At 37.3% G+C, this 23,549-nt stretch overlaps 1 protein-coding gene across 2 annotated transcripts; it reads left to right on the top strand.

The window, feature by feature from the left end:
* Positions 1 to 12,829: 12,829 nt before the first annotated feature.
* Positions 12,830 to 17,442, top strand: LOC136885554 (uncharacterized). 2 transcript variants are annotated; one of them, XM_067158186.2, is made up of 5 exons: positions 12,830 to 12,910; positions 14,388 to 14,456; positions 15,286 to 15,418; positions 16,495 to 16,599; positions 17,250 to 17,442. In XM_067158186.2, the coding sequence occupies exons 2-5, from the start codon at positions 14,407 to 14,409 to the stop codon at positions 17,346 to 17,348; spliced, it is 387 nt and encodes a 128-aa protein (XP_067014287.1). In that variant the 5' UTR covers positions 12,830 to 12,910; positions 14,388 to 14,406; the 3' UTR covers positions 17,349 to 17,442. The 2 variants fall into 2 exon arrangements, with proteins under 2 accessions (XP_067014287.1, XP_067014286.1); XM_067158185.2 differs by having other exon boundaries at positions 15,271 to 15,418.
* Positions 17,443 to 23,549: the final 6,107 nt, after the last annotated feature.

Here is a 23,549-nt window from a genome sequence, read left to right as displayed (position 1 = left end):
CCGACTGGTGAAGCAGTTATTTAATTACTTCTGGAAAAACAAAACAAAGAACACTTGGTTCACAGAGATCATAAATGATTTAGAAGAATTAAATTTATCAATGCTCCAAATTGGAGGCAGAGAAGAGAAGAGAATTCTAAGGAATAAACACTTGCAATTCAAACTCATAACATTTGAACGAAGGAAGTACACCATGACTGACAACCAAAGAGCAGCCAGGTCCGACAGAATAAAGAAGTTTTGGGAGCAGAAGAAGAAGCTGAAAAGCTGACTCTATTTAATACTATTAGACTTTAATGTATATGACTGATTAAAGTGCTCCAACGGGGGAATAAACTATGTAAAAAAAAACAAAAAATTAATAAATTGACCCACAACAGGTTTGCCAAAAGACACAGTATTGTACAATTTTTATTTTTTTTAAATATAAACTGTTCCTTAAGAGAAGCACAGACCCACGCCAAGTGGCTTTCCTTGGGGACAAACCTCTTCCACAACTTGGTCATCATCACTGGTATGGTACCCACTAACAATCCGTAAACGGTGACGGAGTTCACACGATATTTCTCTGTGATGTAATTGGATACTGGAACGCTGATTGCCTGCTTCTCAGAGTGTACATCGTGGGCTGTTGTTCGCCCAATTCTAGACGTACTGTTGGGGACAGTATTACAGAAGGATCTCTCTGTTTATTTACTCTTCTCGTGATACCATTTTCAACTAAGGAGTTCACCTCTTCATATATAGTACGCGAACCCTTTCTTGAGCCCCGAGCTCCATAGTACTGAATGGGAAATAGGGCTCAAGAAAAGGTTCGCGTACTATACTTCCCACCCGTTATCGTGAAAGACTTTTGCAATAAGGCCGCGCGAAATGTGTGATGGCGAGTATTCCTAAGCAATGAGCCCAATGGACAGTATCTGAGAACATGTTCAAAAGTTTCAATCTCACCAGAGGCACGCCTGCAGAGGTTGAGTGTACACGAAAAGAATGGTAGAAAATCCAATATCCAATCTTCTATATTTGACAGATCTTTAATAAGGACTTCTATGTCAATAGAGCAGTGTCCAATCAGCTTCTCCTGTTAACACTATGTTCGTTAAGAGTTGCTCAATAACCCGTCAGCGATGGTTAGTATAGTATCAACCATTTTATCTGGCAGTCGATCATCCAGAAAGTTCTATTAACTGGAAAACCAGTTAAGTGCTTCATTTTAGTGCTCACTAACTCACCATGAGTTTGAAAGCCCTGTGCAACAACAACAACAACAACAACAACAACAACAACAACAACAACAACAACAACAACAACAATAATAATAATAATAATAATAATAATAATAATAATAATAATAATAATAATAATAATAATAATATGGCCTCAGCTACCGTGTGCAGACATTTCAATTTGATGCCATCTGGCTGTCTGCTCGTCAATTACGATCTTCCATTTTTACTCTAGGCCCACTAGATGGCAGACCGAGTAAACCAAACTCTCTTGGGCGTCTATGGCTGAGATTTAATAAATTTTGTCGGATGAACACCAAATGTGTCACCACAGATCTTTTACATGCTGACATCATATGACATGGAGTGTCGAATGGACTTTTTTTAAGCCCTTCACAAATCCGATTACCTCTGCCAGATTTGAACCCGATATCCTGGGATCCGGAGGCCGACACTCTACCACTCATCACCATAGAGTGTGGTATAAGTAAGTTTGTGCTTGGTGTGTTCTGTGTTGTTTCTTCATCTGAACAATACTACAGAATCACAAAGGAGATAAAAAGAGTGGTGTTAACAATAAATGAAAAGCTGACACATCATAAACTCGAGCATAGTGAAAACTGTAATAAATTAATAAATGAGGGTGGCATGGGATTGTTTACTATCTTTGACATACACAAATAGAGAGACGAATTGCTAAAATTCCATTCAACCACAGAATCAACCAAGACCATCATTATGGAATTGGCATAGTTTTGTACGAATGGTTTACTATTACAAGGCCATCTCTGAAGTTATCAGTATTGTTTGCTAATACCACATGAATCACATACAGCATAGTGTGAAAGTGATGATAAAACAGGTATAGACCAGCCAACAGTATTCGACCAGGGGAAGAAAGAAATATATCAATCACTACTGATCTGCATTTAGGGCAGTCGCCCAGGTGGCAGATTCCCTATCTGTTGTTTTCCTAGCCTTTTCTTAAATGATTGCAAAGAAATTGGAAATTTACTGAACATCTCCCTTGGTAAGTTATTCCAATCCCTAACTCCCCTTCCTATACACAAATATTTGCCCCAATTTGTCCTCTTGAATTCCAGCTTTATCTTCATATTGTGATCTTTCCTACTTTTAAAGACACCACTCAAACTTATTTGTCTACTAATGTCATTCCACACAATCTCTCCACTGACAGCTCGGAACATACCACTTATTGCAAGAAATCAGCTTCATTTCCCATATCAAATCCTATTTACAAAGAATTATAACAATAAAAAATCTTCCACCTTTTTGATACTTATATTTGCATTTAAGCAAATGAATTAATCATAAACAGTACATGTTTCGTTCCTTTTTAGAACATCTTCAGCTGTTTTACATTGCTTAGGTGAATTCACTAGGTATTTATCTTTTTAAGAACATCTTAAACAAGTACCTTGTTTTTCTTAAATACTACATAAAATTTTTAAAATAAATTAAAAACAATGTGGATGGTTGAATGGGATAGTGAAATGAGGGGGAAATGGATCTACTTATAGTTTTTTTTTTAAATTAGGCTAACTATAAGTAGATCCATTTCCCCCTCATTTCACTATCCCATTCAACCATCAACATTGTTTTTAATTTATTTTTAAAAATTTTATGTAGTATTTAAGAAAAACAAGGTACCTGTTTAAGATGTTCTTAAAAAGATAAATACCTAGTGAATTCACCTAAGCAATGTAAAACAGCTGAAGATGTTCTAAAAAGGAACGAAACATGTACTGTTTATGATTAATTAATTTGCTTAAATGCAAATATAAGTATCAAAAAGGTGGAAGATTTTTATTGTAATTAAGTCTTTGTACATACCACTTAGTCGAGCAGCTCATCTCCTTTCTCCCAAGTTTTCCCAGTCCAAACTTTGCAACAATTTTGTAACGCTACTCTTTTGTCAGAAATCACCCACAACAAATCGGGCTGCTTTTTCTTTGGAATTTTTCCAGTTCTTGAATCAAGTAATCCTGGTGAGGGTCCCATACACTGGAGCCATAATCTAGTTGGGGTCTTACCAGAGACTTATATGCCCTCTCCTTTAAATACTTACTACAACCCCTAAATACCTTCATAACCATGTGCAGAGATCTGTACCCTTTATTTACAATCATATTTATGTGATTACTCCAATATGAATCAACTGCAGACTGCTTCAGAACTGCATACAATTTGAAGTGTGTTACCATCACTGGATTGCTAGTGGGTTGCAGGGATATCATTCCAAAATTATTTCAGCAATTTTGTTCTCATTTTCATCTTGGAAATAATCTATAGAAAGACGTGGCATTATCAGCCTTAAGAGGCTTTCCTCAGCTTCTAAGGAGTCATCTTCATAACTAGCAATAAATGTCTTAATGAATTTCTTAATTTTTCTAAATTTATAATGTAATAAGATTGTAGATTGATATAAGTGATAGAAGACACTTTGTCCTGTTTAAATAAATAAATAAATAAATAAATAAATAAATAAATAAATAAATAAATAAATAAATAAATAAATAAATAAATAAATAAATAAAATCAATCAATCAATCAATCAATCAATCAATCAATCAATCAATCAATCAATCAATCAATCAATTTAATAAATAAATAAATAAATAAATAAATAAATAAATAAATAAATAAATAAATAAATAAATAAATAAATAAATAAATAAATTTAAAAAATAAATAAATTGCAATAACCAACAATCCCTTGGTCCCGAAGGATCTGGATAAAACAGCTTTTCTGTACAGCTAATCTATATATACAAAATAAAGAGTTTTGTCTGTACATTGCTCAGAATTTGAAAAGAATGGCATTTCTGTATCGGTCATGTCCATAGTAACAAGGAAATGCAATTTTTTCTTTTCCGTAATTTCTGTCTGTCTGTATGTACACGCATCACAAGAAAACGGCTGAAGAGAATTGAATAAAAATCGGTATGCAAAGTCGGGGAATAAGTCGCTACAATTTAGGCTATAAATAATTTTAATCACGCTGAGTGAAATGGTAGTTTAGGGTAAGGCCTAAAATTTAATTCTCAAATATTTATGTTATTAGTGGTCGTATCTTAATGAAAACTGGTATGCAAAGTTGGTGAATAAGTCACTTTAATCCATGGTATAAATGATAATTGTATTCACGCTGAGTGAAATGGTAGTTTAGGGGAAGGCCTAAAATGTAATTGTCAAATACTTATGTTATTGGTGGTCATATCTTAATGCAAATCGGTATTTGTAGTCGAGAAATGCGTCAGTATATCCAGGCGATAAATAATTGTATTCACGCTGAGTGAAATGGTAGTTAGCGGAAGGCCTAAAATTTAATTCTCAAATATTTGTTATTAGTGGTCGTATCTTAACGGAAGTCGGGTGGCGAAGTCGGGGAATAACTCGCTACAATTTAGGTTATAAATAATTGTATTCAGGCTGAGAAAAGTGGTAGTTTAGGGGAAGGCCCAAAATTTAGTTCTGAAATATTGATGTTATTAGTGGTCCTATCTTAAAAACAACTAGTATACAGATTTGGGGAACAAGTCACTATAATCTAGGCCATAAATAATTTTATTCACGCTGAGTAAAATGGTATTTTAGGGGAAGGCCTAACATTTAATTCTCAATTATTCATGTTATTAGTAGTCGTATCGATATAAATACTACATAGCCAAAATTATATAGTATTCAATTTTCGATCATTTACGTCTTATACATTGTTACCATACCAGCTATTATCACAGAGATATTCATGAATTTGGATTTTTCTTACCAAGCCCATATCAGCGCCAAGTCACAAGAAAATGGGCAAACAGAATTTAATGAAAATCGGTATGTAAAGTCGGAGAATAAAGAACTACAGTCTATGCTATAAATAATTTTATAAGATGCCCTAATATCACAAAGTTGAAAGAAAACTAAATGTGAAGGCCTACAATATAGAAAGCTCATAAAATTGATCAACAATAACATTACATTGACCATTGTTTGTTGTGATGTGCTTTGTGTCTTCTGTTGCCACTCAACTCCGATAGATAGGATTACTGCTGCTTACCGAGAATTTTTAAAAAAATTTCTTACGTTGCACCGACACAGTTAGGTCTTATGGCGACGATGGGGTAGGAAAGGGCTAGGAGTGTGAAGGAAGCGGCCTTGGCCTTAATTAAGGTACAGCCCCAGCATTTGCCTGGTGTGAAAATGGGAAACCACGGAATAGCATCTTCAGGGCTGCTGACAGTGGGGTTCAAATCCACGATTTCCTGGATGCAAGCTCTCAGCTGCGCGCCTCTACCCACGCGGCCAACTCGCCTGGTCGTACCGAGTTTAACAGCCTGCTTGAATATTGGCGGGAAGTAACTGGGAGTTAGATAACCTGCTTCTTTAGAAAACAGCATAGTTTTTTCCCTGGGACTCTCCACTAATCGACCCCCCCCCTTCGCCGCCAAAACAGACGAAGAGATTTCACGGATTACGGCTGTCTGCGGCTTGGTAATTCCAGCTCTGGAACTTTGGACTGTTAGATCAGCAGCGTAGTACTGTTCATTAAAAGTGAGAAAATTTGTGGTTTTTCATTTGATCGAGTATTTCATATGAAAGTATTGCTTTTAATCGTGCCATTCCTACTGATGTCATTGTAATGACCTATGTTCATTTCAGTTGGGAAAACTACGAAGAAAGTCTTTCTGAGGATGTAAAACGGCAAGTGGAGATTGAGTGCCTACAAATTATAATGAAATCTCCCCAACTTGATTGTGATTGATAGTAGGCAAGCGGGCCTTTCGTTACAATGAAAATTTCCTAACCCATTCTTCATATGAGAAGAGACGTTTGGTGACTTCCCCGTCGCGTTTCTAGAGTAACGTTAAGAGCTTTGCAATTTAATACAATCTTGCTCACAATGTGTACACTCCCTAACCTAGAATTCTGTATACAATGTAGAATTGTAGAATGTAGCTCGGGTACATCAGCTAGTTTATGATAATCTGTGATAACGTACAGTGAAACATAATTGTGTTGCTAATCTGGAAAGAATAAAAACCTACCACTTCTATATGACAGGATTCCTACTTTTATCTCTTGCTTTTTCAACAGGTTGGTGCTTACTATCGAGTTTGCAACGGCACGTGGAACCACATCGTAGATGCTCATGATACTGTGTGTTGCCAAAATAGCACAAATGTAATTTGTTGATTTATTTGAGGAAATATAACTCGTGACCTATCAAACAAAATGTCTTTATCTTAATTTTAAAGTGTATTTTATTGGATCTTGAATAAATTGAATTGCTTTTGCTAATATCATGGATTTAATTTCCTGAATCCCTACATCATCATTTTCATTTCCCTTCGTCCAGCTCCTGCCAGGTCGGGATGGAGATGGCACTTCCCCACCACTGCCTCTCATTCCACCATTCCTTTTCAGTAATTGTATTCCAGTTCATTCTTCTTTTTCTTATACTGTTCTTGACAGAGTCCATCCATCTTGCTCTGGGCCTCCCTCTTGCCCTCTCTCCTTCTATCTTAGCCTCCAACACTTGTGTTAGTATCCTTCCCTCCTCCATCCTCATAGCATGTCCAAACCATCTAAATTTATGCTTCTCCATCCTATCACTCAGTTCTTCTACCCCTATTTCTTTTCTGACTGCAACGTTTCTTACTCTGTCTCTCTTGTCTTCCCTACCATGCTCCTCAGGAACTTCATCTCACTGGCCTGAATTTTACCCTCAATTCTTGCTGTAAAAGTCCAAGTCTCCGATGCACAGAATATAGGGGTATCCCTACAATCCCTACAACTAGACCTTAATCCAAGGAATTTAATGGGCAAACAACTCAACTCAAATACCAGTTATTACACAACTGAAGGGGTGAACCTAAGCCAAAAATCTGCTCTTTTTTTTTTTAGTAGAACAAAAAAAAAAAAAAAAAATTGAATTACTGATTTTGGGGCAGATGGATTTGTTTTACAACATTCACCATAACACTAATAATAATAATAATCGTATGGCCTCAGCTACCGTTTGCAGACATTTCGATTTGACGCCATAACACTGATATGCTATTACAAAGATTTTGTGCAGCTTATATTACTATTGCTATATTACCATACAAACAATATTAACATATACTGTACAGGATACAAAAATGTTATATTTTATTTATAACATGTATACTTGGAACTAGTTTCGATGCTGTGTTTGCGTCATCATCAGCCAAAATGGGAAACAGGCAAGCATGTAGGCATTTATGTTACACAAGGCGTTACGTTAAACAATGCACATCTTACAAGGAGATAAAAACAGGGACGAATATAGAAAACAAATGAATCGTTGAGAAAACAAAATTTATACAAATTAAAAATAACCTTAACCACACATCTTGCAGTGCGAAAGTGTTCTTCTTGAATGATTCCTGAATGTAAAACACACGCGCACACATTTCTGAGGAGCCAGCAGGCAGGACAAAGTAAAGTGAAACCTTAAGAGTTCTTCTGAGAAGAGTTCATCATTTTTCTATGTTCCGACTAACTAATGAAGTCTCCCTTGAGTTCCTGATAAACATACACAACAGGAAATTCTCCTTCACTCTCAACAATAGCTATAAAGAACAACGGTAAAATTTTAAATATTGCGCAGAGACGTGAAAGCATGATTTTGAACATGATATAACTCCTTCAGATAACCCAGTTTTTAACACAAGGTGTTACATTAATTAATACACATCTTACGAGGAGATAAAAACAGGGACGAATGTGGAAACACATGCATCGTTGAGAAAGCAAAGTTATACATATTAAAAATAAGCTTAACCACACAACTTGCAGTGCGAAAATATTTGCCTTGAATGATGCCTGAATACAAAACGCACGCGCACACACTTCTAAAGAGCCAGCAGGCAGGAAAAAGTAAGGTGAAACCTTGAGAGTTCTTCTGAGAAGAGTTCATCATTCTTTCTATGATCTGACTAACTAATGAAGTCTCCCTTGAGTTCCTGATAAACATACACAACAGGAAAATTAAACAATACACATCTTACAAGGAGATAAAAAACAGGGAAAGTTATACATATTAAAAATAACCTTAACCACATATCTTGTAGTACAAAAATATTCGTCTTGAATGATTCCTGAATACAAAACACACGCGCACACATTTCTGAAGAGCCAGGAGGCAGGAAAAAGTAAAGTGAAACCTTAAGAGTTCTTCTGAGAAGAGTTCATCATTTTTTCTATGTTCCGACTAACTAATGAAGTCTCCCTTGAGTTCCTGATAAACATACACAACAGGAAATTCTCCTTCACTCTCAACAATAGCTATAAAGATTAACGGTAAATTTCATTTTAAATATTGTGTAGAGACGTGAAAGCATGATCTTGAATATAATATAACTCCTTCATTTAACCCAATTTTTTACACAAGGTGTTATATTAAACAATACACATCTTACGAGGAGATAAAAACAGGGACGAATGTAGAAACAAATGCATTTTTGAGAAAGCAAACAGATAGGTCTTATGGTGATGGTGGGATCAATACACTACAAAATATTGCATTAAAATACAGAACGATAACAATGCGATCAAGGTCAACAGTTTTACAGTGAACTGGATGTTCAGTTTACAATCTAAAATCCGACTACATCATTTTCACAAACCTGCTGGCTCCTCAGAAATGTGTGCGTGTGTGTTTTACATTCAGGAATCATTCAAGAAGAACACTTTCGCACTGCAAGATGTGTGGTTAAGGTTATTTTTAATTTGTATAACTTTTGTTTTCTCAACGATTCATTTGTTTTCTATATTCGTCCCTGTTTTTATCTCCTTGTAAGATGTGCATTGTTTAACGTAACGCCTTGTGTAACATAAATGCCTACATGCTTGCCTGTTTCCCATTTTGGCTGATGATGACGCAAACACAGCGTCGAAACTAGTTCCAAGTACAAATACATGTTATAAATAAAATATAACATTTTTGTATTGAAAAGGTGGACCGTTTTAAGTTTTTCCTATCATCCTTCTCAGTTCAATACGGACAAAAAATGAAATTCTTAGGTTTAAATATACTGTACAGTATTGAATAGGTGGACCTTCTCACCCTACTCCAGTGGTGGCAGCTAATCACACTAACCACAGACCTATTTATTACTAAATATAAAAAACCTGGTGTGAAGGAAGGAATTTTTTCTTTTTACAATATTGGTGTTATGTCGCACCAAAACAGATAGGTCTTATGGTGATGGTGGGATCAATACACTACAAAATATTGCATTAAAATACAGAACAACCAAGCTCAATAGCTGCAGTTGCTTAAGTGCGGCCAGTATCCAGTATTCGGGAGATAGTGGGTTCGAATCCCACTGTCGGCAGCCCTGAAGATGGTTTTCCGTGGTTTCCCATTTTCACACCAGGCAAATGCTGGGGCTGTACCTTAATTAAGGCCACAGCCGGTTCCTTCCCACTCCTAGCCCCTTCCTGTCCCATCGTCGCCATAAGACCTATGTGTGTTGGAGCGACGTAATTTTAATCAACAACATATATTGTACTGAAAAGGTAGCTCTTGTACAATTTAACTTCTTGTTTTGTAAAACAACTTGTAAAAAAAAAAAAACACAGAACGATAACAATGCGATCAAGGTCAACAGTTTTACAGTGAACTGGATGTTCAGTTTACAATCTAAAATCCGACTACATCATTTTCACAAACCTTTATATGCATTAAATTTGGATATAAATATGCTTTTCTTCAATCATAGAGTAATGAGAGTGCAGAGTACTAAATTCTTAGGATTGATTATAGACGAAAATCTGTCGTGGAGTAATCAGGTGGAGACTATTTGAAATAAAATTATCCCTGTGATTAGTATCCTTAGTAGACTGACAAATAAATTCTCTCGTGGGTTGTTGAGGGGTATTTACTTTGCTCTTATTGAAAACCATATATGATGTCTAGGCATCCTGTAATAAAGAATTATTTGGAAAGATAGAGGTCCTTAGGAAGAGAGCAATAAAAATAATTTTCAAACTGCCCATTCTGACACCGACTAAAGGTTTGTGTAAGCATTGTAATATATTATCACTTCTAAATCTCCGCGTAAAGGCTTCCATAAATATGATCTATAAAATTCAAAATAACTTAAATTAGTTCACTCAATCACTAATTACCAATTCACAGATTTATGAAACAATAATTAGTTATAACATTCACTAAAGTCAGATTCATTCTACTAGTTATGGTCAAAATTCTCTTTGGCATTTTTTTTATAACTATGTATATATAAAATATATAAAAAGTTTACCAAGTTCATCTAATTTCAAGAGTAATGTAACTAAATACTTAAAACAGTATGGTAATTATGTTCATGAAGCTTTGTCCTATTTTGTCTATTACATCATGTTACATTATAGATTTGCTCTACTGGGCGAGTTGGCCGTGCGGTTAGGGGTGCGCAGCTGTCAGCTTGCATCCGGGAAATAGTGGGTTCGAACCCCACTGTCGGCAGCCCTGAAGATGGTTTTCCGTGGTTTCCCATTTTTCACACCAGGCAAATGCTGGCTGGGGCTGTACCTTAATTAAGGCCACGGCCGCTTCCTTCCCATTCCTAGGCTTTTCCTGTCCCATCGTCGCCATACGACCCATCTGTGTCAGTGCGATGTAAAACAAATAGCAAAAAAGGATTTGCTCTATTGTATTTTGTAATTACATTGTGAATATTGGCACCATTGCAACTGATCTGTACTGAACCAAAAAGAGGCTTGGCTCAGGTGCCTATACTGAAATGAAAATTTTGAAAACTTTCAAGGCTTCTTAGAAAATAGATTCAACAGATCTGTTGGTTCTACGATTATAGTTTTCCGAATGATTATTTAGTTTATTGTTTATCGTTAGTTTCTGTTAACTTTCTTTTTGAAAACTTTCCCTTGGCTATGCCCCTGATTCAAAGTTAGTTTCAGTAGACTGAACAACCTTCTTTCCATGTCTCCTCAACTCGAAGGTTGATGGGCAGCATGATCTTCTCGATGACTTCCGCTCTTGAGCCAGGTGTTTAAGTAGCCGGTGCCTTCTTTTTATATCATCTATAAATTCTGTTCTTGGTTGACCTCTTTTTGGTCTCCCTTTCACTTTTCCTATGATCAGTGAGATGCACCAGGTTGAATGATGCAACAGATGACCTACCCAGCTGTTCCGTTGATTTTTCAATAGTTGGTAATAATGAGCGTTTCTCTTCCACTCTATTCAAAACTTCATCATTTGTTACCTTACTTGTCTATGGTATTCATAGGATTTGATGCCAACACCACATTTCAAAAGCTCTTATTCTTGCCTTGTCCCTCTTCAACAGAGTCAAGGTTTCCAAGGTGTAGATTGCATTGCTCCAAACAAAGTTTTTAGTAGAATGGTTTCTCACTGAAAATGAGGTAGCCTTTGATGTTAGCAGACTTCTCTTTATTGAAGGCTTCTTTGGCAATACAAGAGCGGATATCATTTTTACATCTTCCATCTGACGAGATGAGACTTCCCAAGTATCTGAACGGTTTCACTTGGGTAAGTCTTTCTCCATCCAAGCAGACATTTGCAGTCTGATTTCCGTCACGTGTGCACAACGTTATCTTTGTTTTTGATTTGTTTATTTTCATGTTGCTGATGCTTCTTAAGAGGTCATTCAATTTCTTTAGAGAGATCTCTAGATCTCGTTCATTTTCTGTAATCAGAGCAATGTCGTCAGCAAAGTGTATTGTTTTATATGTTTCACCACTGATTTTAATCCCATGTATGCATTCAGATGTGAACTTTTTCAGTACTTCTTTAATGTATATATTAAAAAGTAGAGGTGACAGACTGCACCCTTGCCTTACTCCTTTGGTAATTTTAACTTTCTTTCCTCTCTGCCCTATTAGAGCATTTCGGTTCTTGTATAACTGGAAGATGACTCTTCAATCTCTATAATCTACTTTTAAATTTTTAAGGATACTGAACAGGCTATTCCAATATATATTATCAAAATACTTTTCTATGTCAATAAATGCTATTGCAACTTTCTTGTCCATTGAACAACCTAACAGTTATAAATTATTGAGGATAGGGCACTTCACAAGAAGAAGGTACTGAATGTGACAATGGTCAACATCATAAGACACGGAGTGCAAAATGGGCTGTTTTCCTCTTCAAAAACCCGCTGGGTTTGATCCGACAATCTTGTGGCTGATACTCTACCACTGATTCACATGAGATAGGAAGCTACAAGGCCAATATTAAAAGAGTAAGTAAAAAGTCTGCAATTCTTTCATGACCTTGCTCATCAGGACATACTGTATGAATAGTAACAGAAGGCAATGTACACGCCTCGCATATTAAACGGCTTGACCAAGAGTCAACAGCACCGTGAATGAATGAGCAGCAAGGAATTACAGTAAAACATTCTGTGGCTAAAAGGCCATTCACCTTATTTCAAAGGAGTGTCGATAATGACATGCAACAAATTCTACAGGTGTTTGAAAAAGAACTTCACCATGAAATATTTCTCGCTTTCTTAGAATTAATCCAAATCGTCGTTCATTCATTTAGAGGGCAGTGACTGTATGTTCCTGGTGTGGTGAAGGTCATGGTACAGTATATAAGGTCTGGAGTTGGACAGTGAAGGCACACAGTTCCAGTTGTCACATCATCCTAACAGGTAAGATATCTTTTCACCTCAAGTATTTTCTTTTGGTCAAGGATTTATTTGAGAACTCTACCACCAGGTTATCATTTCTGAACAACCATTTCAGTGTACTTTTACGCTAATCCATTTACCAAACTCCAAACACAGTGATCTTTCTTATCACTACATATTTTCCATTGTTTAATAGCTCTCTTAGCTCCTGTTCTCAGAGCTTGTTCTTGACCCTGTCAGGAGGGCATGTAGGTATATGCAGGTACGAGAAAACATAACCTCAAGGAATGCAAAGATACTATTTTTATTTTATTTTTTTACAAGTTGCCTTACGTCGCACCGACACAGATAGGTCTTTCGGCAATGATGGGGTAGGAAAGGGCTAAGAGTGGTAAAGAAGCGGCCGTGGCTTTAATTAGGTACAGCCCCAGCATTTGACTGGTGTGGAAATGGGAAACCACAGAAAACTATTTTGAGAGCTGTCAACAGTGGGGTTCAAACCAACTAGCACCTGAATGCAAGAATACTAATTATTTTTATATTGAAACTTTAAACAATGTGTCTCTTTATTTATTTTACCATCAAAAGAAGAGTTGTAAGCCTACAAAGTAAAGTTCTTTCATCTGTTCAAAACATACCGCCTTGTCAGATGACCTACAGTTATTGGTGTGTCACATGGCAAGCCTGATGACTTCCTCAGCCATATTACTCTGTTTTCTTGACCGGGCCCATTGCCTCTCATATCAAACATCTCTTCAGTTGGTCTCGTGAGGTTGAGATTTTTTTAAAATACTGAAATCTGTGAACAAGCTGGGAAACAAATCCAGGACTTCTAGGTGAGGAGTAGACATCATAAGGCTGACAAAATAAGAATAAACATTATGATGTTTCAATGGAGGCCTTGCCATGACTGTGAATTAATTTCAATTAATTTGTATTCCACAACACATTTCAGAGCTTGTACTCTATTGTCGCCACTTATATTCTTCTTAGACCCCAATGAGCTTGTTTTTGCTTCCCTGCTACAAGCAGGGTGGGCATCAACACTCATTGAAGTTCCTGAAAATGGCGATCAACATTCCATATTTTTCCATTTCTTCTCAAATTCAAACACTCATGACAATACAATTTGCCCCACAATGTACTTATAGGAATTTTTAAATTTATATACAGTCTGTTTTACATCACACCGACACAAATAGGCGTTATGTCAATGATGGGACAAGAACGGGCTAGGAGTGGGAAAGAAGCGACCATAGCCTTAATTAAAGGTACTGCCCCAGCATTTTGCTTTGTGTGAAAATGACAAACTATGGAAAACCATTTTCAGGGCTGCCAACAGTGGGGTTTGAACCCACAAGAATTCCAACACACTCAGACTCACTGAGACTTTCAGTAAAGGTGCCATGTAAATTGTGAACAATTAGAATTCTAAATCTATGCTTGTGGTTTTGAACACTTTACATTATAAAACAACAGAAACCTATTGCTTTTACAGGTCTACTCCACCTCTCAAAATGAACGCCATCATCGTGTTGGTTGCCATTTTTGGCTTCACTTATGCAAGGTAAGTAGTTTATTTATTTATTTATTTACATTTTATGGCCTTTATTGGACGACTCCATCCAACTTTATATAAAGAATTTTTTAGTTTCCTGTCAGCCCAGTACTTCTTCATTCTCTCGGATCTTATCCTTCTTTCTTCATTGGAAATTACCCTTCCTATTGTCTGTTTGTTGATTCTGGTTTGCTTGTCTGCGAGATTCCTGATTTTGTCAGTTTTGTTTCTTAGGTCTTCCACTGTAATCTGTAGTTCATATCTTCCTTGATTTCTGTAATCCACTTAATGTTGCACTTACTATTCCAGTTCAAGTAGTTTAATATACAAATGTTTTTCTTTCTTCTTCTTCTCTAAATGATTTTGCATATCACATTAGGATCATTTCTGTTCCTTCACAGTGCTTAAGTAACTTCCTTTGCTCCAAAAACATTACTGTTTCATAGTTTGGTCTTTCGATCTCCTGATTCTGCCCCCTCCAATAACTTACATCATACCATGTTTTTTCTTTGTAAAAATACTTATATCTCCTTCATTTCCCATTTTTGATCAACACTAGGATTTAAATTCTACAAACAGAGCTGAGAAACTTGATGTGATTAAACCTGTTTTATGTTAGTAGTAAGATTAGAATGTAATTTACCAAGACTTCTAGGTGAGGAATAGACAAATTAAGAAATAATCTGAAACATAACAATGTTTGATGATGCTTGTTGTTTAAAGGGGCCTGACATCTAAGGTCATCGCCCGTAAAAATGTTTCAGTGCAGGCCTTGCTGTAACTGTGAATTCATCCGTTATGAAATAATTAATATTGTTATCAGTCATACTGTTCACAGTGCTCAATCCTGCCAGTGCACTGGGTTCTTCACGAGCGACATCACCGAAGGCCATGCTGTATACAACATCCTGGAGAACAACGATATAAGCTGCAACAGGCCCAGACCCTGTGCTGAATACTGTCTCCACACAGTGAGTTATATCTTTTTCATCAAAATATATTGTAGTTTATTGTTTTTGCTGTAGGAATAATAATAATAATTATTAGGCTATCACTCATTAACAAGTATGATTGGGTTCTAAAGGTAAAGTTCAAATCACATGAGTTCTTTGATGGCTATATAATAAAATTCTGGAACCACAGACTCTTTTACGATGTTGGCACACGGCATCTTGGATAGCCGCTAGTTCTTGAGGGTTGATACTTCTGCTATTCATACGCTCTTTCCTAGCATTGCGTATGTCAGCCAGAAGTTTTATAGTACTTCTCAAATCATTTTCAATAAAATTTTAGGACAGTACACTCTGGCTTAAAACTGAAGTAGTGGGAATGACAAAAGTATGTGTACTGCCAAATCAGCTGGTACTGATATCCAATTCGTCATGGTATACCAACTGACTTTTTTTTCTGTCGTACCAGATGGTAGTAAGACTGGAGGTCAGATCATCAGCGAAGTTCGTGTGCAGCATCCACGGCAGAAAGTCAACAGTTGAATTAAAATAGCATATGCATTCTGCAGAATCTCATTTGAGAATCTCCCTGCCATTTTCAATATGTCCGGCTCCATGGCTAAATGGTTAGCGTGCTGGCCTTTGGTCACAGGGGTCCTGGGTTCGATTCCCGGCAGGGTCGGGACTTTTAACCTTAATTGGTTAATTTCGCTGGCACTGGGGCTGGGTGTATGTGTCGTTTTCATCATAATTTCATCCTCATCACGACGTGCAGATCACTTCCGGGCGTCAAATCAAAAAGACCTACATCTGGCGAGCCGAACTTGTCCTCGGACACTCCCGGCACTAAAAGCCATATGCCATATCATTTTCAATATTAAACAGCCTCAATGGCAGCCTTTATACATTCACTCTCCTCATGTGACCATACCACTGTAACCTTTATTTGTACGAGTTCCTCCTTGACTTCTTCCCACACTCTCTCATTTCCCCATCTGACCAATCTCGTCACTCAACTTAAAATAATGAATTCTAAATAATTGAGTGTATATTTCGAGTAAATTTAGCATGAAGTTTTTCCTCAATCTTTATTTCAGCTCACTCAACTGACCCATGACGGTGATATGTCCTATGAATACCAGGGATCCACCATAAGGGACCACATCTGCAAGAACTACAACAGGGACATTCAGAATGGAGAGGTAATGTTATCACTATATATTATTGTTTTATACATAGCCTGTGTGGCTCTGGCAGCAGTACGCTGGCCTCTCACCGCTGGGTACCATGGTTCAAACTCTGGTCACTTTACGTGAAATTTGTGCTGGTCAAAATGGAAGTAGGACAGATTTTTCTCTGGGTACTCTGGTTTACCCTGTCATCTTTGATAACTGGAAACAGGCTGTGGATTTTAATTTCCATTGTTTGATACAGATTTCATGGCACCCCATGTAAGTACTGTTTTAATTACTTTGTATCATATTTCTAGTTAACCAGAAATTGAATTAATGTGTGGGGATTGGAGTGATTTCCATGTCTGATAAGGAATTTATTCAGCCAGCGGAAGGGGAATTCATTACCTTCCATTCACATTTTTACATTACAGTTTTAGAATACCACTATACATGGCAGCATTACAAGAATTATAAATTTAATTTTATATTGCCTGAGGCTGGCTGACAACACTGCTTTAGTCAGTCAACTTTCTGAAAAAGGAACTGAGTCAGGGCAAGATTAGCTTCTATTTCACAATCAAAGTTTGTTTTGTTTGCACCCACAGGAGCATAATTAGAAAGCTATTTGATAATATTAATCTACTGCTAATTTTATTATCTTTGGTACTTTTGTCCAGGTGGCTGCTTACTTCCGCCAGTGCAATGGCCCATGGCAGTTGCTACAGACTGCCAAGGAAAGAATCTGCTGCAAGAATGGTTCTGCTGTGTCCTGCTAACTCCTTCAAGATACCAACATCGACAACTATCCACCAAGCAACCTGAAAATCTATTAATATTTATCTTATTTAATTTCTGGATTGAATTCTCTTGAGTATGAAAAATAAAAATTTTCTTTAGCAAAATAACAAGACAGTCTTGTGATCTAAGTATTTCACCCACTCTACATCCTCTCAAAAGCATAATAAATGTGCTTGGATATAAGATAAATCCTGAACCATTTGGTATGTAACCCGCAAAGGCAGAGAACATCAAGTAATTTGGAATGAATCAGTAGACAGAATTACATAATAAGGAAAATTCCACCTAATCAATACTACTTGTTAAAAGTACAGTGTATTTACATTAAAAATACACCACCTGCAGGACCAGTTACGATTTACAATTGATCATCCTCAGCTGCTTGAGAACATAAGATAAATTAACATATACAAAGCATTGAACATCACTTAATCTAAGAGGGGCCGATGACCTTCGATGTTAGGCCCCTTAAAACAACAAGCATCATCATCATCATCACTTAATCTAAGAATGTAGTTAAAAAACACAGTAAGCAACATTGATAACAGGTTAAAATCAATAAAATTTGATTCTCACGCCCATAGATCCTTTATAAGGTTCGTTACACTTTTGTGTTGGAGCTGTATACCTTCTTCATGATTAAACTGCGTTTGAAAGATACTAATGGAGCACTTCATACCTTGTGTTGTGCACAACATGCCTCCAGCAGGACAATAAGCATCCAATCTCACCAAATGAATTCCACAACTACCTAAGACCTCAAAATCAAGATTATTATTCCACAGGATGAAATGATTCCACCTATTTCAACTCCATAATAAACAGCAAGAAAACTTATATTAGCAGAAAGATCATAATATTAATAATGTTATTTGCTTTACGACCCACTAACTACTCTTTTACGGTTTTCGGAGATGCCAAAGTGCCCGAATTTAGTCCCGCAGGAGTTCTTTTACGTGCCAGCAAATCTACCAACACGGGGCTGACGTATTTGAGCACCTTCAAACACCACTGGACTATGGCAGGATTGAACCTGCCAAGTTGGGGTCAGAAGGCCAGTGCCTCAACCGTCTGAGTCACTCAGCCTGGCAACAGAAGAATCAAAGAATATCCCCTCACTACCATTATCCTTCCCCATTAGACAAAGTTTCCCATGAGAAGAGATCAAGGCTGGTATGAAAACATGCACTGCCGGCCAAAAGTTTCCGGACAAAACATATGTACTCGCACAAATATGTTTAATGATAGTTTAATGACAGGATATATTACTGTAACCAAGTTTTGAAGGTTTTTGGACAACGCCGACGAGTTTATGTTCGATGTTCAGCACCGGAAAAAATGCATCCTACTGTATAACACCTACAGTGAAACATGGAGGGGGCTCTGTGATGGTTTGGGGTTGTTTCACGTTCAGTGGAGTTGGTAGACTGCACAGAATTTAAGGAATGCTGGACAAAAATAGCTACCACTCCATCCTATCTCGTTATGCTCTTCCTGTCTGGACAGCAACGTGGGTTTGTCCTCCAACAACACAATGACCCCAGACACACGTCTTGCTATTGCAGGACTTATCTGCAAAACAAACAAAACTCTGGGAATTGATTTTTAATGGAATGGCCACCCGCCAATCCCTAGACTTAAATCCATTTGAGCTGATGTAGGAGTAGTTGGATTGGCAAGTCCGAAAAGAGTGTTCTTCTTCATCGGAAAAGCTGTGGGACATCTTACAGAATGCCTGGAAAAGTATACATACATCAGTGTTGGAAAAACTTGTTCTGAGAATTCCAAGAATAGTTATAAGTGTACTAGCAGCAAAGCAGGGTTTCTTTGATGAGAGAGTTTGATGTGTTCTGGTGATCTGTGGGAGTAAATGTGTACACTTTGTCTATTTCTTGCTCAGACGTAATGTAAAAGAGTAGTTTTATTGTAAAATATTAGTTTTAGAATATATATTTGTCAATTCCTTGCATAGGTATTAATCCATTTTGGCTTCAGGACATTCTTGCTAGCACTAAATGTAACGTACGTCATTATCATATTCGACAACTTTGCACTTCGCCAGCACAAGCATTACATAAGATACTACAAGTAGTATTGCTTAGGTGGAATTATCCCCATTATATAATTGTGAGATTCATCAATACGAGCATGAAAATAATGAACTATAATCAGTAGATGGAGTTACAAATAGATAATGAGTGTACTGGCTGATACTTAGGCACTTACTTATTGTATGGCTTTTAGTGCCAGGAGTGTCCAGAGGACATGTTCGATGCACCTGTTGCAAGTCTATTTCATGCCCATGGGAGACGTGCGTGTCTGGATATGAGATGATGATAATGATGTAGGGAGAGGGTGAAACCCGGTGTTGGCTTATAGCCTACTCCTCTCGAATAATAACCAAAGGGTCTGCTCAAAGCTTTATGTCCTCATCCGGCAGACGAATTAGCATCAACAGTGTCATATGCCGAATCCTGGCTTTTGGCAAGCAAATGAGTGATTGGAAACTGTAGACCATCACCTCTCCTACCCTGCTGGCCAACATTCTGATGGAGAACATTCTTTTGACCAATGGGACTCGTAACGATTAATCACGGTGTCAGACCATGTAGACTTTATGCGTAAACAATCATGGCCACCAGGAGGGCTCATCCTTAGATAAATACTGTACCTTAGATATACAGGGTGTTTCAAAAAGGACTTTACAACTCTGACAGCTCATAGTTATTTATTCATTTCAGTTACAGGCATGGTTTTGGTGTCATCTTGACTGACAATAGATCAAGTTTTGACTCGCGTGATACGCTAGTACAGAATCACGCCACTGCAAGCGCTAGCGGCAGTTGCAGCAAAGATGGCTGCCTTCACCTGTCCCGAGCGCGCTCGCTGTGTGTTTTGGTTTGAAGAGTCGAAGTCGGCGACAACTGTGCAACGTAATTTTCGTACAAAGTGTGGTAAAGGTACTCCCAGTAGGTCTACTATTTATGAGTGGCATAAGTGCTTTATTGAAACTGGATGTTCGGTAAGCCATAAGAAATCCTCAGGTCGTCCACGTACGTCTAACGATGTCATAGAGCAAGTGAGACAACGCTTTGAGCACAGTCCTCGAAAATCGACACGGAGTGATTCTCAAGAGCTGGGCGTTGCACATACGACTATTTGGCGTGTGATGGGAAGTGATTGGGTAAGTGGATTGGACGAGGTGCACCAATTGCATGGCCCCCACGCTCACCAGACCTGACACCTCTTGACTTTTTCTTGTGGGGATTCGTCAAGGATACAGTGTTTATTCCACCCTTACCGGCTTCTTTACGAGAACTCAGACGTAGAATCTGCATCGCAATTGAATGAGTCGCACCTGACATGCTGCAGCGAGTTTGGCAAGAAACGGACTTCAGATGGGGTGTGTGCCCCATGACCGATGGAGGTCACATTCAACCTGTTGAGGTAAAACTTGATCTATTGTCAGTCAAGATGACACCAAAACCATTTCTGTAAGTAAAATGAATAAATAACTATGAGCTGTCAAAGTTGTAAAGTCCTTTTTGAAACACCCTGTATATTTATTACATAGTAAAACTTCCTCAATTTACAGGTTACCTAAAAGACAAAGCATACTTAATACCTACAAATATTGTGTAATGGAAAAATAAATTAAAGAGTATTGATAATTTCAAGGCAGAAAGTTCAATGTTAATCATCAAAGATTTTGGCAGGAGGAATGTCTTGCAGAACTCAACAAATTTTCGAGGTATCTATTAGCTTGACCATGATGGCCACCAATGGTCCATACTGATTTCATTACTGTTATTAATTATTTCAAGGTCCACCTTGTCAATACAATTCAAAATCTAGTGTATATACTAAACCATCAAACACATAAATGTATATGTTTTTAGAATTAAAATTCTCTTCTTCAGTTTACAGATTAAACTCACATGCATATAAAAGACCTTACTTACAACTTTTTATGTCCTAACAAAAAACTAAATAAAAACAACACAATAACAACATTAACCATATACAAACTTTTTATAGGATATTGAATATAACATGAATTATATTGACATTTAAACTTCTAATAATCCAAATCACTATATAAAAAGTATTAAATTGTGCAATATATCCATGAAGCATCATAAAATTTACAGCAATTTGCACATTTACCCCATAATAACTCTATTTTCATGCCTTTGCTTGCAGGATCTAGTGTTTACAGTGCACTATGTCTTCTGGTATCGGCTAGAGCAATCTTGTTACTTTCATTGATCTGTCTCAGCTTTATCCTTGGCTTTGACAAAATGAAAGTGACTGAGGTATGAGCGATGCTAGTAATGCCATTCCTTCTGCAGCCAGTCCCTGCTATGAATGGTGTGAAAATATTGCTCATAGGGTAGGTTGGTGCATGCATTTCAGTGGGCTTGGCAGACTGATATGTAATGGCAACTTCTGGCTCGGTGAGGAAATCAACGGGAAACTATCTCACTCCTCATTTCCCTAGTACGCCTCTTCAGTGATGCCTACGCCATCTATGACAGCTGATGGCAGAGCTGTTGAGGATCCAACCAGCCTTCGGGCTGAGGACTAAACATACACAACTATATTTTCAACAAAAAGCAATTTTCCAGGATACCACACGCAAAATAGGTACTTTCAAATAGAAAGTGGAATTTTTATGTGTAAAAATATGTAACAGATTTTGTGCATATTTAATCGGAATTCTGCTATAGATATTCACTACCCTAAGTAACAAGAGGGAACTAATGCTCGAAAGTAGATTCGAGCAAGTGGCAACAAAAACTACATGTAAATCTCTTTCGCTGAATGGTCAGCACAGTGGCCTTCTGTTCAGAGGGCCTTGGGTTCGATCTTCGGCTGAGTCAGAAATTTAAATCTTAAATTGTTAATTCCCTTGGCTCAAGGACTGGGTGTTTGTGCTCTCCCCGACATCCCTGTAACTCACACATCACTATCTTGTACCACAATAACATGCAGTTTTCTATATATGGTTAATGGTACTCCTCCTCACTGGGCGGCCTGCCCTGCAAGGGTTGTGCCAGGTTAGCAAACAGCCACAAATAATTATATTATTAGAACAACCATACATGTAAACAGTTCAGAACCAGCAGAATTTTTCCACTCTCCTTCTCTTCTTGACAACAAGGTTAACAACAATCTACTGGAGAAAGTTAAAGGCATCCTGGAATTAAATGGTATTCTAAAACAGCACTTTTTAAAATAATATTGAATATCTCAAAAGTTTACAAAAGAACATGCAGAAGAAGGAGGAGACACTGATGCAAGAACAGTATTCTGATGGTATGCTTCGAGATCACAATAGTTCTTCTTCAAAGTTTCTGCAGCTTCTATGGTTTGCCGTGGTAAGTGTGAAGCACTTTCTGCAGTCAAAGATCATTTATCTGATCATACAACTGATGGAACCGTTCATAGCCTTCATATATATGAAAAAAGAATAAGCAAGTAAGTAATGTTCATGAAACCTACAGAAAATGTTAAGAACATTTTTTTCAAAAAATTGAACTTAATTTCTAATTTGTATTTTAAATATTTTTAAACAAATGTCACTGAAGCAGATCCACACTTATGTCTGTCTTGGGTAACACATATTTTCGGCTGCATCCGGTTGCCTCTGGGGTTCCTATTATGATGCTTGTACGCAACTGTCTGTATGGCTCTCGCAATTCCATTGGTTAATGACCAGCGACTCAAGTGTTAAGCAGAACCACATGCCGGCTCAACTATCGACCAACAGCAGATGGCTCTCAACCAATAGCATGCTCTCCTTGTAAATGAAACACCACATGGAGTTCAGTGTGGACTTCAAAAGCATGCCCCTCGTTAATGGGAAAATTGCAAGAACTATATCTTAGATCTACAACAGTTAAATTTGACAGATTTGTCAGGGTTTGAATGTGCATCAAATTACCTGGGTTTCTTTTAAAGAAATATTCACCAAATCAAACAATTTTAAGCATCAGAATAAGAGGAAAATAATCACCATAAAATCACAGCTACAATTATAGGCAGATATGCTTTCCAGTATTCAATCTGCAAGTGTCAGTGATTAACTAAGACCCTCCACAAGCCTTCATTTTGCAACTAGCTCTGTGGCCTCAATTTGTTCTATAACTTCTATCTTTAAATCATTAAAAATTGAG

Source organism: Anabrus simplex, chromosome 14, assembly GCF_040414725.1.
Source record: "Anabrus simplex isolate iqAnaSimp1 chromosome 14, ASM4041472v1, whole genome shotgun sequence".
Classification (NCBI taxonomy): domain Eukaryota; kingdom Metazoa; phylum Arthropoda; class Insecta; order Orthoptera; family Tettigoniidae; genus Anabrus; species Anabrus simplex.
Note: the sequence above shows the minus strand (reverse complement) of the source record. Positions and strands in the feature narration are given on the sequence as shown.